General features: G+C 43.5%; 1 protein-coding gene across 1 annotated transcript in view; it reads left to right on the top strand.

Annotated features, from left to right (window-relative positions):
• The first annotated feature begins 424 nt into the window (after positions 1–424).
• The window catches only part of ITGA2 (integrin subunit alpha 2), a 107,341-nt gene continuing 92,307 nt past the window's right edge, over positions 425–15,458 (top strand). The window contains exon 1 of the mRNA XM_044232083.1: positions 425–565. Coding sequence (XP_044088018.1) covers positions 508–565 — 58 coding nt within the window. The 5' untranslated portion in view covers positions 425–507. The remainder of the gene's footprint in view (positions 566–15,458) is intronic.

Here is a 15,458-nt window from a genome sequence, read left to right as displayed (position 1 = left end):
GCCTGGAGCCACAAAGGGCAGCAGAAGGGCCAAGGTTCTCCGGGGGGCCGGGGGCTGCGCGCGGGTGGCAGGCCGTCAGGGGCGGGGTAGTGGCAGGCTGGCTCCCGCCCGTCGGATGTGCGGGGCCAGTCCGGTGCGGGGTTAGGAAAAGGGCCAAGCGTGCGGAGTGGAGCGCCGCTGCCTCCAGGATCCTCCCGGCCAGGGCGGGACCGCGCGGGGAAGTTAAGGTGCGGTTTGCAGGGGTGTGGTGGAGCGCAGGTGCCCGCGGGGCCCAGGGACTGGCCTAGGTGGGGCGGGGCCGGGCAGAGCAGATCCGGTGTTTGCAGCCGCCGCCGCTGCCGCGGAGGGGCGGGTTGGGGCGGGCCTTGGAGTCCCAAAAGCTGCCAGGCAACTTTTCCCTGCCCTCAGCCCGGAGGGCGAGAGAAGCTCTCGGGACAGCTTCTGGAGTGCGCGTTCCGGAGTCCCTCTGCAAACCGAGAGCAGCTACTGTCCCCCGACAGGGTCAGAATGCGGCCAGCACGGACAGGGGGCGCGCCGTTGCGGCTGCTGTTAGTGCTCAGTCAAGGTAAGCGAGGAGTTCGCTCTCCATCAGCGGCCGCGGGGGAACCTGCCCCGGTCCCCCCGGGAAGAGGAAGGAGTTTTGCGGGACGGAGGCGCAGGCAGCGCGCCCCTCTGCTCGGATTCCATTTGGACCCAGGCTCCCAGCCACCCGGAGCTGGATAAAGAGAGACTCCCCATTCCCTCTCTCCCCCGCCTGATGTCCCCATAAGGCATGTCTCACCCTGTTTGTGAAGCACCCTTCAAAGTCAGCTCCCTGCGCGCTTTGGTTTTAGACACACGCGCACGCACTCAAATGCACAGAGGGAGTGGAGACTACGGGGTGTCCTGAAGATGGAGAGTCCTGCAGACCCGCTTAGACAGCAGGTGCCGCCAGGAACGCGCCCCACAGGGTTCTTGGGTCCCGGGAAAGCGGTTCTGGGAGGCAGCATGCACCAGCTCGGCGCGATGCCTGGAGGCTTTGCAGGAGACTGGGAGCCCGAAATGCTTGTTTTTCAAACCGAGGGTGTGAATTATGCTCCCACGTCTTCAGGCTGTAGCACGGATGTTTCTAACCCAGCGCTTCTTAAGTACTTGGCAGAGGGGAATTCTTCCTTCCCTTCTGCCTTCCTCTAATTGTTGTAACGTTTCTGTTCAACTTAATATAAACTTAGGCCAGGAAAAGTTCTTTTTACTTTCTTGATCTTAGCAGCTGCCAACAAGAGAATTAACTAAATCCGGAGCGCCAAGGGGCAGGGCGGTGAGAGTGAGCCCACCCACCGCCTTTTGCACCAAGCTGAGCGACCCTATCCATCTAGTATACCTTCTCCAGACCTTTCCAGAGCCTCCTGTGTGCTTACTGTAAGGACTGTAGTTTACTGGGAGGAAGCGGGTCACTTGTATTTTGTAGTTTTAAAAACTATCAAAACAAAAGAATGGTCTCTGGTTTTCAAGTGTTTTTTACAAAGAATATGAATATTTCCTAATACATACAAATATTTCTTATCCTCCTTTGAGGCATTTAGCCAGGGTATTCTTTATTATGGAAAAAAACTTAATCCAGATAACTCTATAGTATTTTCTTCCAGTCAGAGATAATAGACAGGGAGTACCACTATCCCCGACCCACAGCAGAAACCAGGCATCGTTAGGTTTCTGTCTAACTCTTTGTCGGGTGCTTTGTGGATATTGTGTGCTGGTACCCAAAGAGTGTTCTGAGGGACCATCAACCCTAATCTAGTGGTTTCAGGTCAAGTTGGATTCACATTGAATAGCAGTCCCTGGAACACCACAATCTTCCCAAGAACTAACAGACGTTTAAATCCAAGCTTTTCATCTCTCTTTAATTACCCATTATTAACAGAAGCTATGGAAACATAACAACATTTTCTTATCTTTGAGGCTTGTTTTTTAAAGAGCAGTGAGAAATACTTCAGTGGAATGTGTTGCTACAAGGCATGAAGTCAGGGATAGAGATTTCTAACCTGGAGGTAGTTAATAAGGACAAAGCAGGCAGAGGTGATTAAATATGACATCTGTACAGATGATTTTTTAACATTTATTCCTTTCTTCTCTTCCAGTTATTTGCATACTCAAGAAACAGGTTTTCTTTTAATTCAAGATGATCATAAGCAGGCTTGGTCATTTGTGAGATCAATCCAGGTTTCTGGGGAAGCAACATCATTTTTTGATACCATGAATATCCCAAATTAACATGAATAATTAAATCTCTAGGTCAGTGATAGCTGACATTTTTTGATATTACCCTAGGTATGTAACACTTTTGAGTATTCATCATTACTATAGACATGATTTTATAGGTGTTTGTAAACTATATACATGTGCAACTGTGTAATGTAAATACATACCAAAAATGAGAATGTAAAAAGCATGTGTGTATGTATGTGTGTTTATATATCTCACATCCTCTCCAGCAAACATGGCAACTACTGTAGAAACTTAAAACCCACAAATCTCATTTTAACACTTAGAATCAAATTTGCTTTCTGTAAACTTTCTCATGGGTATTTAAGAAAAAGCAGTGCTCAATGTTTAGTTTCCTATTTATCACCTTGCATTGATCACTCCTTGGTTTAAGTGCTTGCCGTCACTGAAATGGTAACTGGCCGATGAAGGATGGAAGAGAAAGGCCATAAGGGGCCTAGATCATTCGTAATCTAGGACCTATTCATAATAGGTCCATAGGGGAAAGGAAAATGTAGTTTTTTAAATTTTTTTTAAGATTTTATGTATTTATTTGACAGAGAGAGAGAGCGATCACAGGTACGCAGAGAGGCAGGCAAAGGGGGAGGGAGAAGCAGGCCCCCTGCTGAGCAGAGAGCCTGGTGTGGGGCTCCATCCCAGGATCTTGAGATCATGACCTGAGCAAAAGGTCAGGTTAAGGTTAAGCCGAGGCTTAACCCACTGAGCCACCCAGGTGCCCAGGAAAATGTAATTTTAAAGTGCACAGTGACACTTTCTCCAGTGTGCTGCCAGACCACAGATAATCCTTATCTTCTCACCCTGTCTCCCGGACCCTACCCCAGAGTCACCCCCTCTTTGCAAAATACCTTCAGAACCTCTCCCTCATTCCCCTCGAGCTGTAAGTATTCTAATTTCTCTCAGAATAAGTAAATCCTTCTTTTAATATGTAATTTGGGAGCTCTGTCCTCCTGCAACACACGCTGCCTCTGTCTTCTCTTCTCCCTGCTTTTCTCCTGTTTTCCCAGAAGCTCTTCCTTCCTCTCTGTCACAGGCTCATCTGTTTGGCCCAGTCCTTGGTGTTCAGACTTCCATCCTGGAGCCTTGTCTTCGCTCTCCCAGTTCTCTTCTGGGCCAGTTCCCCACTTGAGTCAGGATCCGCAGCCGGACTCTTCTGGTTCTCGATCAGTCTTTCCATCTGCCCGCATCTCCACCCAGATGTCAAACAAGCATGGACTCAACGGGTCCTCAACCGAAGTCAACACCTGCCCTCCAGACTTCTCTCCTGTATTGTCTACTCTTGTAAACCGGCAGCAGCATTGGCATGCAAACGAAACCCAGGGATCTTCTCCCTTGGTTCAACCTCAAGCCCATCTCCAAGTTCTGTCCGTCCTCTCCGCCTTAGACAACTTCTGCCACCGCCCAGTTCAGGCCCTTTCCTTCATTGTGTCTGGACAAATGTAAACTGGTTTTCCTGTTTTCATCTCTTATCCCTCTGACCCATTCTTCTCGTGTTATCTTTCTAAACACTTATTTGTATCCAGTCAACCCCTGGTTCAAACGTGTGGTGGCTCCCCTGTCGGAGTGAAGTCCAGATTTCTTGGCCTGGCCTAAAAAGTCCTCTGCCCTCTGGCTGCAGGCTGGCCTGCCAGTTCCAGCTTTTCTCTGCTGCCCTCCTCACGCACACACGTAATGCTAGTACACACGGCACACAGGCACGGACATGACACCCATGCCCCTGAGCCTTATAGACACACCTATACACACCTGTGTCTGACTGCACATGATTAGACCATATTTTATGTTATTTTCCAGACTATTGCATTTGCCTTCACTGCCTAGATGGCCTTTTCCGTTTTCCTTTTATCCCTTTGCAACTCACCATTGTCCCAAGACAACCCCAAGCAGAATTATAAAGTAGGGAAGGTTTTTCTTTTATGACTAAAAGGGAAGTTCAAGGTCATCTCTCATTTCTAGCACTGACCCTACACTGCCTCTTCCTTCTTATCCTTAGCACCCCATAGCCGAAAATCACCATCTTACAGAGAAACTCCCCACCCCATGGCTCTCCAGCTATCCTGGCCCAACTACGACTATGCTTTGTTCTCTTAAGCCCTGGCTCGTGAGCCTCTGCTTGGTTTAAATTTATGCACTGGGGCTCAGGATCAGTATTTAAGAATAATTATTCATACGTTTCTGACGTACAGCCAGATATCAAAGTAATTGCTTAAATATTAGGGCTGTACCTCATCTTTCCTAACAGATTAAAATTCCAGTATTGCCTGTACCACCTTGTTGTGAGACGACCACCAAGACAGGTAGGTTTCAACACCAAGAGTCAGTGAACGCGTCAGTTCAAATGAATTCCCCTCTGCAGTGGGTGATGACTGTTCCTGTCTCATTGTGCGAATAGCCGTGGGCCTTGTAAAAGGGAGAAGCCTGTGAGTGTAAAGAGATGAGCTTCTGGTCGTGGAATTTTAGACATTCAGCAAAATAAAGATACACATTCAAGGCAGTATGTCAAAAATAAAGTATTTCAGGAAGAATGGGGAAAAACATTGGGGACCAAAAAATGTCATCCTGATGTCATGTGAATGTTCCCACTGAGGTCAAAGCTTTGGTCTGGGGGTGCCTGGGTGGCTCAGTGGGTTAAAGCCTCTGCCTTCAGCTCAGGTCATGATCCCCAGGTTCCTGGGATCGAGCCCCACATCGGACTCTGCTCGGCGGGCAGCCTGCTTCTCCCCCTCTGCCTGCTTCTCTGCCTACTTGTGATCTCTGTCTGTCAAATAAATAAATAAAATCTTTGAGAGAAAAAAAAAAAAAGCTTTGGTCTGGACCATCAGCCTTGATTAGCTTGGGATGTTACTGACCTGTTCAGCGCAGCATAAAAGAGAAAGAACCACAGAAGGCTGTCATTGTAAATGGCAAGTCAAAGATAGAAGGGTTTTTGTAGGTGTTTTGTTTTGTTGTTGTTTTCATTTGTGATGGTGACTAATGATTTACCTGAGTACACAGAAGAATGTCTCTCTAAAGAGAAGACTCTTAATACTACGAACCCTGAAATAACAAGAGATTCTGTATGAGAACGTGGTTCCTGTGATGCCCTTCGGATGACCCATTAGGTGCTTTTTGGACCAGTCATAGGAAACTTGAAACATGGTCCAGAGAGTTTACAGTCTATTTGGAGACAAGTCCAAACCTGAGGGAAGGACACTGTCTCAGCCCCTGGGAGGGACCTAACCATTTCAGGCCCTGCCATCCTCCCTCCTAACAGAAGTGCGGTTACGAGACTGTCTCCTACCCCGTGCAGCTAGGAGAGCGGGGGACTTCAAGGGGGCTTGCACTGGGCCATTCCTGGGTCTCATGCTTCTCTCCAGTGTCTGTTTTAGAAAAGGCCATGTGATTGCAATGAGATAAGGAGGCAGATATGCTTGGAGACTTTTGGGAAAGAATTTCTCATTCTTAGGAGAGACACTGGTTAAGAAACATACTGTCAGCTCTAGTGAAGCTTGGGACAGCTGCAGCCATCTAACAGCCATGACATTGGCTAGCTTGAGGGTAAAGCCAGTACTGGCCCAGGGGAAAGACGGAAAACAGGTCCTTGATACTGTCTTTGAGTTTCTGAATTATTGAAGTTCAGAGCCATCCTGTTGTGCCTAAGAAAATGTCCATATAATTTAAAACTTGGTTACATTGTTTTCATCATATTGTCTTGTTGTCTATGCTTGTAACAGAGATATGTAACATAAATTTCTATAACATAATAGATACCATTTGGTTACATATAATTAATTGCTAAATGGGTGGTACAGAACTTAAGGTTGAGTTTAGAGGGTGGTTCAGAGATGTCACTGTGATGCATTTAAGTGTCAAGCCTCCTGACAAGCCTTTATGGGGACAGGAAAGAATCTTTACAATTCACATCTACTGTGAAGGACCTCAGAGGTCAGAGAACCCCAGTTCTCGCCCTTTAAAATGGCTGTTGGTGATAATAATATAAGACAAAGAGTAACATAACTAGGAATGGGACCCAAGTCTCCTAGTTCCTGGACCAGATGTTTTAGATGCTTGCATAGGGAAGGAGAAGGTCATTATATACAGAACACCCTGTTCAAGGTTTTCACAGAGGGTGAAATGTTGAGAAGGTGAGAGTTAGTGGGAACCTGAACATAAATGGCCTTGTAAACTGTGGTACGCATGGATTTTTGAGGACAACAAGAAGGTTTTGAAAGGTCTTAAGCAGGGGAGTGACATATCAGATTGGCTTCTTAGGAAGATCACTCTGGAGGCAGGGAGGAGGCCAGACTGAAGGCTCCAAAAGCACTTAGGAAAACTGGTTCTGGTCTTGGTTGTAGGTTAGCACACAATCGGGAGATGATGGTGCTAAAACAGTAGCAGCAGAGAAAAATCACAGAAGACAGATTTGAAAAGTCGTTAGGGAGAATGGACAGGATTTGGTGAAGGATTTACTACGGTGGCAGCAAGTGAGGGAGAAGACAAGACTGAGGCCTAGGTTTTGGCTGTGGACAACTCAATGAGCTGCTACTGACTGAGACAGGGGGAGGCAAGGAAAAAAGGCAACTTAGATGAAAAAGATCCATCAGTTCACCTTGATGCGTTGTTTGAGACCTCCAGGTGCACATGTCTAGTAGGTAGATAGTTATATACAGAGCGGGATTAGAAGTAGGAGAGAGAACAACAGGAGATAGAGGTTTAGGAGTCAGAGGCAATTAGAGTCATTGAAGACGTGCCATTGAAGAGTCAGGCAGAGACCGGAAGACAGCTTTGGCCACCACAGGAGGGGTTACCTGAGAGAGTCAGGTGAGGAAGGGGAGATACCAGGGTGACAGGAGCAGAGGGAGCAGTAAGCAGAGAGAAGATGGCAGGAAGTAGGGCGCCACACAAATATTTTGAGAGGGAAGAGTTGGTCAGTAGGATCAGCTTCTTCACGGAAGTCAAGCATGTCGGACAGCATTGACGAGGGCCTTCTCCACGGGGTGAAAAGCAGAAGAAGCCGGAGTGGCTTGGGCTGAGGAGTCAGTCACTGTGAGGAAATGCGGGCAGAATCCGGAAGTTACGTAGTGAAAGAGGAGAGGGCGTGGCGGAGGGACAGGATGGGGGAGACTTGTATAAACAAACCTACAAACATGCATAAACATTATTGTAATGAGATTTTTTTTTTACCTCTATTACTCATGTTATTACATGGTCTACTTGTGATTTTTGAGAACTGCCCTGAGGCATCTGTATGTATGGCAGGAGTCCCTACTGGGGTAGAGACGGCAGCACAGGAGGAATGCGGATGTCCATGGCAAAGGGTCGTCATAGACAACATGGTGGGGGGTAGGGGGCAAGAATCACAGAGCTGCCAGAGTAGCATCTCTGACAACAGCTTTGAAGCCACAGATGACCACAGGAAGGAAGGCGGAGTGGGTTCTGGGGTCTGACAAGGAGAAGACATGAGCTGAAGAGACAAAGATAAAGTTGATGACTTTGAGGAGCACAGAGGGAGATAGCCCCGCCGTGGGAGTGGGCACCCCCCACCCTCCAGTGTGGCCGCTTAGATTGATGAGGAAGCCCTTGTAAATATTTCTGTTTCAGAACAGACTTGCCACGCTAAAATAGCTGTAATTAATAAACTTTGCATTGTTTGGGGGGTGCGTCATATATAACAGGGTTCAAATTCTGGTTGCAGAATTAATATCTGTGCTTTAGTCAGATTTCCTGAAAAACAAAGTTGGTTTTTTTTTTTTTTAGAACTATAGGTAAGTTTCTCCGGTTAGGCTTTTAGTTCTTTATTTCTATCCTGTTTAATAAAATTCTCAAAGTCATCTTTTCAGAAATCATAGTCCCATAGAACTCAGAGAATTAGAGCTGGCTTTGAAAGGTTCTGTTAGTGAAATGTTAAAGCCTTTTATTCTGTGTGACTCAGTGGTGTTTTCAAAGTGCTTTAAAACATTTTCATTTCACCATAAGAATTAGAAAAGAAATCAACATCAATTTCTTAATTTTGTTAACGTTATAATTAGTTCAAAGGGCTTACATTCAAGTATTTTTTTTCTAGTCTGTGCCTGCTGACACTTGTACATATAAAATTACGTTTACTAACCAGTATAAACTTGAACTGCATATTTTGGTAATGTTTTCAGGTGCTGGGACTGTTAATAGTTTTCAAATATATTGTTCTTCCTTTGAAAGAGTTCTCCGTTGTGTTGTCCAAACAGTTCACGGCAACCGTGCAATTTTATCAGTGAAGGTTCCCGCGTTATTATTCTGCATTCTGAAAGATTAAGTACAGTTCTTCCTTTTAGTAGTTGAAAGTGACTAGAGACAGTTTTTACTACAGAAGCCATACATAACTCCTGATCACTGAAAGGCTTTCTGTATAAAAATGAGGTTAATGTTTAAACAGAGCCATGGAAATAAAGCAGTGATGGACACTGTATTGTCAGTGCAAGAGATGATTTCATTGTGTTTTGAAAAGCATGAGCAAAGCTCTAGCGCCCGTGGATGCCTTGAACATTGGCAGTTGTCATTCCCTCTCATTCATTTGAAGGTGGCCTTTGTTTGTCTTTGTGCACGCCTGATCTCATTCCCATGGATGCTGTGTAAAAATGCAGACTGAATGCAAGCTGGCTTCTGGTCAGCTCAGTCAGATAACTCTATTCCAAATTGTTTACCAGTTACCTTCAGGTCCTTAACCAAATAGCTTCATGGGTGCTTGTTAGAATACAGACTCTGAATCTTTTGGATTTTATAACCTTTCCAAAGCCATATTCCAAATGCTGGCATGTAAATAGATCTTTCAGAACAATTGACTTAGTTTTTCTATGTACTTATTAACATTGTTCAGGGGAAAAAAAGAATAACTTAACCTTGGAAACTGGGATACTTATATGTGATCTTTATTTACTTTTCAGCCTAAAAAATGTAATAGATACCCTGAATAAAAGGGCCTTAATGAAAAATTGAGAGATGATTAAATAAATAATTTATGTAAATGTCATAGTGTCTTAGTCCATCTGGATTGCTGTAATGAAATACCACAGACTGGGTGACTTATAAACAACAGAGATTTATTGCTTATGATTCTAGAGGCTGGAAATCCAAGATCAAGGTGCCAGCATGGTCACGTTCTGGCAAGAGGCCTCCTTCTCGTTAATAGCTGCTGGAAGGAGCTGGAGTCTCTCTGCAGCTTTTTATAAGGCACCAATCCCATTCACGAAGGTGAAGCCTAAGCCTACCTCTCAAAAGCCCACTCCCTATCACCATCATCTTGGGACGTTAGGATTTCAATATAGGAAGTTGGGGTGGGGAAGGGGAATACAAGCATTCAGACCATAGCACGTGGTAGATAAGAAACCCCTTTATTATTACAGTATTTAATTTTTGTCCCAAAATTATTGGGCATCATTTTATCATTACTTTTTTGTTATGGTATAAGTGAGATATGAACTTAACCCCTATTAAGAGTACAGTCCCGGGCTCCTGAGTGGCTCAGTGGGTTAAGCCTCCTCCTTGGCCCAGGTCATAATCTCAGGGTCCTGGGATTGAGCCCCACATCGGGCTCTCTGCTCAGCAGGGAGCCTGTTTCCCGCCCCCCTCCAACCCCACCTGCTGCTCTGCCTACTTTGATCTCTCTCTCTCTCTGTCAAATAAATAAATAAAATCTTAAAAAAAAAATAAGAGAGAGAGTACAGTCCCACTGACTCTTACCTCTGTCCATGTTCTCTATTCCTGAAATACTCTCCATCCCGCAGTCCATCTTCTGCAATCATTTATGTGTCAATTTCATTGAGGCTCATGCACCCCAGAAAACTTCCTCAACCCCAATCCAATTTAGGTGTTCTCCACATGTTCCTTGCCCTTGTCACTTTCTACTTCACAAAGCCATTTACTTAGCTCTCACCCCCATCAGCTGCAAACCCTGAGAAGATAGGGCCTATGTCCTTTTCACTGGGGCCCAGTTGAATTCTGGTGACTGAGTGATGACAGTTGGAGACATGTATGTCAGCTCCTGTAGCATGGAGGGAGGACACACTTCTGAACGAAGGCCGAGCTGAAAACTTCATTGTTCTTTCCAATTAGAATATGAAAAAAAAAAAAAAACCCTCTATGTGCAGATTTATCTGAATTGGCTAAAATATTTCTTTCATCAGTCTTTTTTTTTTTTTTCACTTCTTTGGCAGAGCTTTTAGAATGTCTCTTCTTTGCCTTGAAATGTCCAATTAGTCTAGCTCTATCAACAAGTAACAAGATGAAGCAAAGCACAAGCCTGGTGCAGACATCCTTTTGTCCCCAAAGCACTGTCCCATATCCCTATTCTGTTCTCATAAAGCAGCACCCATAATTCAGCTTCAGCTGGACTCTCTCTCCCACTGAATACATTCTCTAAAATCATCTTCAATCCTATCTATTACAGTATTCACAGGCCCTGGCATATGTAGTAAGTGCTCAAAAAAATGATCGATAAAAAAATTTTTTTTTAATAAACTTGAAGCTAAGGACTCCTGGGTGGCTTAGTCAGTTAATTGTCTGCCTTCAGCTTAGGTCATGATCCCGGGCTCCTGCGATCAAGTCCCGCGTTGGCCTCCTTGCTCAGTGAACAGCCTGCTTCTCCCTCTGCCTGCCACTCCCTGTGTGCTTGTGCTTTGTCTTTCTCTCTCTCTGACAAATAAATAAATAAAAATCTTTACAAAAATTAATAAAAAACAAGAATTCAGATAACTTAAGGTGCTTATATGTCTCTTAAAATACTAACTTGATTAATAGTTTCAGAACATTAAAGCAGAATATTTAATATTATAGAAAAATAATACATATACTAAAATAATAACTAAATAACTAAAATAACTAAATAACTAATAACTGAAATAATAGCACATACTAAAATAGCCATCTTAACAGAAAAAGGGTTTGTATTTCTCTCTTTCGATATTTATAAGTGTGAAAGTAACTTTTATAGATATACTTACCATAAATATGAAAATGGTAAAAAAATATATATATATATACTTTTTTTTTCACTTGGTATCTTTCATGCATACTTTTCTATATGGGTTTCGTCTCTGCAGATTTGCCTTAATGTATCCTGCCATATCATGGCTAACTATTGTTTCATTGTTGGATATTTAGGTTGTTTCCTGTGGGCTTTTTCCCCTACTGTAAATAATGTGTCTATAAATATCATTGTGCAAGAAGCTTTTTCTTTCTTTTTCCTTTTGGACAGTCTCCAGCAGAGGCATTACTGGATCAAAGATTCTGTGTATTTTGTAGCTCTTGTTGCATAATGAACAGTGTAGGCCTCAATAATGTGTGAATTTGCAGATTTCACCCACATGAGGTTTTAGTTTACCTTTTGTAGTTTTTCTTTTCTATCTTTTTGTAGTTTGGTAGATGTAAAGTGATCCTTCATATTTATTTTAAATCCTCATTCTTTATATTCAGTAGGGTGTACTTTTTAAGTTATAATTTAAAACTATCTTTAGGAAAATATGTGGAGATTAGGATATTCTGGAATTTAGTCCTAGAAAAACATCAAGAGATCATCTAGTAAATGCCTCAGTTTTATAATAATCAGTTTTTGAAATGACTAAAGCCCAAAACTCCAATGTTCAAGGTGCTGTCCATCATTTCAAAATGCTCTTCAGAATTTCTTTGACAAACCCCCTTTGGTGACCTATTTCCCATAGACTCATTAAAATCCATTTTACTTGGGAAGTGGCAGGCCTCTAGTTAAGATTTCCATGCTTCCACGGGTCAGACCTGTTTAGGGGGAGAGAGGGGACATTCTGTCTGCCAGAGCACTTGACTTCAAGTAACCGAATTTGGAGATTGTTCTTTTTAGCTTTTGCAATGTAAGCCCTTACCCTAAAACTTAGTGGCTTAAAATGACAACCGTCCTTTGATATCTCTCATGGTTTCTTGAGTAGGACTTTGGGAATAGCTTGACTGGGCAGTTCTAGCCTGAAGTTTCTCATGTGGTTACTTTCAGAGGGTGGGCAGTTCTCTTTGTGTGGCCCTATAATGGGCCACAATATTCCTGCATTTTCAGCCTTTTAGCATAAAGACAGTGCCTTATCATCATGGCACCCTCTGATAGCCTGACTTCCTGCCGGATGACTCAGGAATCCAAAGGCGTGTGTTTCCTCCTCCCCAAACTGGTAGAAACTGCATGGCCGTTTCTAACATAAACTCAAAAATCATGTAACTGCCTCTGTTCATCAAAGCAGTCATAAAGTTTTGCCTGGATTCTGAGGGAGGAGACATACTCTCTTGATGGGAAGAGTGTCAAGTAATTCCCAGACAGATTTTAAAGCCACCACAGTAATTTAATCAACTTAAGGGGGCTTACAAGACAGTTCGTTGTTTACATCAGAATTGCTCAAGATGGGCATTATTGACATTAGAGCCAGATAATTCCTGCAGGGCAGGTGGGGTCGGGTGGAGGGGCTGTCCTCTGCACTCGCTGTAGGATGTTGAAGAGCATCACTGGCCTTCACTGACTAAACGCTAGTAAACACCCACCCCACACCCCCAGTGCCGCAACCGAAAATATGTCCAGACATTGCAAAATGCCCCCGAGGAACAAAATTCTCCCAGCTGAGAACCGCTACACTAAACAAACAAGTACAGATGTCCCTCAGAGATAATGGGACTTCAGTTCTAGACCACCACAATAAAGCAAATATTGCAGTAAAGTGAGTTAAGTGATTTTTGGTTTCCCAGTGTGTACAAAAGTTATGCTGAGGGGCGCCTGGGTGGCTCAGTGGGTTCAAGCCTCTGCCTTCGGCTCAGGTCATGATCCCAGAGTCCTGGGATGGAGCCCCGCATCAGGCTCTCTGCTCTGCAGGGACCCTGCTTCCAAGTTATGTTGAGGCTATACTGTCATCTGTTAAGTGTATGAAGCATTATGTCCCCCAACAGTACATGCCTTAATTTTCAAATACTTTATGGCTAAAAAGTCCTCATCGTCCTCTGAGCTTTCAGCAAGTCATGATCACTGATCACAGATCACCCTAACAAATATAATAATAATGGAAAAGTTTGAAATAGGGCAAGAAATACCAAAATATGACACACAGACATGAAGTGAGCAAATGCTGTTGGAAAAAAATGTGACCAATAGACTTGCCAGACACAGGGTTGCCTCAGTCCTTCAGTTGGTAAAAAAGACAAATAAAGCTCAGTAAAGTGAAGTACAATACAACAAAGTGTGTCAGTATTAGGCACCTGTATTGTTCATGACCTTGTGGAAAGAGTTCTAGCCCTGGGGAATAAACGAAATACCACTTTTCCAGGTGACTTTGCGTGTCACAGGAGAGCTGTTCCCTACCTTTCTGGGCCAATGGGAAGACCAAAGGGGATTATTAATAGCAAAGTATTTTGCAAACTAGAAAAGCATATATGATGTTATTTTTTAAAAAATCCATATACTTGGGGCGCCTGGATGGCTCAGTCGTTAAGCCTCTGCCTTCAGCTCAGGTCATGATCCCAGGATCCAGGAATGGAGACTCACATTGGGCTCCCGGCTCAGCAGGGAATCTGCTTCTTTCTCTCCCACTCCCCCTGCCTGTTGTTCCCTCTCTCGCTGTGTCTCTCCTTCTGTCAAATAAATAAATAAAATATTTTTTTAAAAATAAAAAATCCATATACTTAGTTTTCATCTCTTTTTATCATCATTAATTTATTGAAGAGATCTGTTTAAGGAATCTTTTTTTTTTTTTTTTAAAGATTTCTTATTTATTTGTCAGAGAGAGAGAGAGGGAGAGCGAGCGAGCACAGGCAGACAGAATGGCAGGCAGAGGCAGAGGCAGAAGCAGGCTCCCCGCCGAGCAAGGAGCCCGATGTGGGACTCGATCCCAGGACGCTGGGATCATGACCTGGGCCGAAGGCAGCTGCTTAACCAACTGAGCCACCCAGGCGTCCCCTGTTTAAGGAATCTTTATGTAGTCCTGTCCAACGGCAGCTGTGTCAGACCCTGGGGGGAATAGGAAGATTCAGGGTAGACCCTCAGGAGCTCTGCTTTTCATTTTTAACATCACCTCTGGAGGAAAAGGGTAGCACGTAGATCCTTACTGAATATAAAATTAAACACTGAAAACAAAGTCATTTAAAGAAAAATTGTATTTTTCTTAATGAAAGCAGGAAAACATTATGCCGCTATAGTCCAAAAGCCATTGTAAAGTCATCTTATGCTTTTGGATTTTGCACTACCTTTTTTGTTTTAAAAGCACTATAGCTATAAGTCAGCCATCATAGAGCTTAAGTCTGTATACAATATACGGTCCTTTCTAGAGGGCCTATTATTTCTAAATTTACTTGCTGTGTGTGTGTGTGTGTGTGTGTGTTTTTAAGAGCAGGAGAGGGCTTTCTACATTATTCTGCATTTTCGTCCTTTTAGCATGAAGACAATGCCATTGAAAATGATTTCCTGTGGTTGTGTATGTGTTCAAATGATCTTATGTGACCTATGACCATTTGTCATTGTCATAAATATTCTAAGTAATGATTAGCTACACTTTGGAGTTTGAAGTCTGTGTTCCAAGTTTAAAGTCAGGATCTGAGTAACCCCACTTCCTGATTGTGTGACTTCCTGAAGGATCCACCAACTGATAATGTTTTCTTGGCTTTCGTGGTATCCTTAGGGTATGCCTCAGCAAAATGCAGCAATGTGTCATCCTCCCACGCATTACACACCAGTTCTCAGAAACTTAAATAGAAAATTATTTAGAATATGCTTTTCATGGTAGAGGTGAAGATGGGGTCAAAACTGGGATGCTTGGTAAACGTCACAAAAACCGTGCTAGCCTGTGTAACGTACAAGGATATTAATAATGAAAACAAAACAAAACCAGAAAAACAAAACCAACAAAACCAGGTGTCTTTACTAAGTGCTCATCATTTGCTCGGCACTGGGTTGGGAGTTTAAGACACATTGTCTGATCACAATGAGGCAGATTTGTGTGTTATATCCATTTCACAGGTGAAAAAGTGGTGGCAAAGGATGAGGAACTTGCCTAAGGTCACAGAGCTATTCAAACCCTAAGCTCTTGGGCACCATGAGATACTGTGGGTCTTGCCCAGTATGTAGATTTTTCAGTTAAAAAAAAAAAAAAATCCTTATACTTCTAACACTGGTATACTTCCCCCACAAATAGTCCATCTTTTGGGGGTTCACCTATAGCTAGATAAAAAATGAAGTTAAATGTTATCTAAAA

This window comes from Neovison vison, chromosome 1, assembly GCF_020171115.1.
Source record: "Neovison vison isolate M4711 chromosome 1, ASM_NN_V1, whole genome shotgun sequence".
Taxonomy (NCBI): Eukaryota; Metazoa; Chordata; class Mammalia; order Carnivora; family Mustelidae; genus Neogale; species Neogale vison.
The sequence above is the reverse complement of the archived record's forward strand: the minus strand, read 5'-3'. Positions and strand labels throughout refer to the sequence as shown.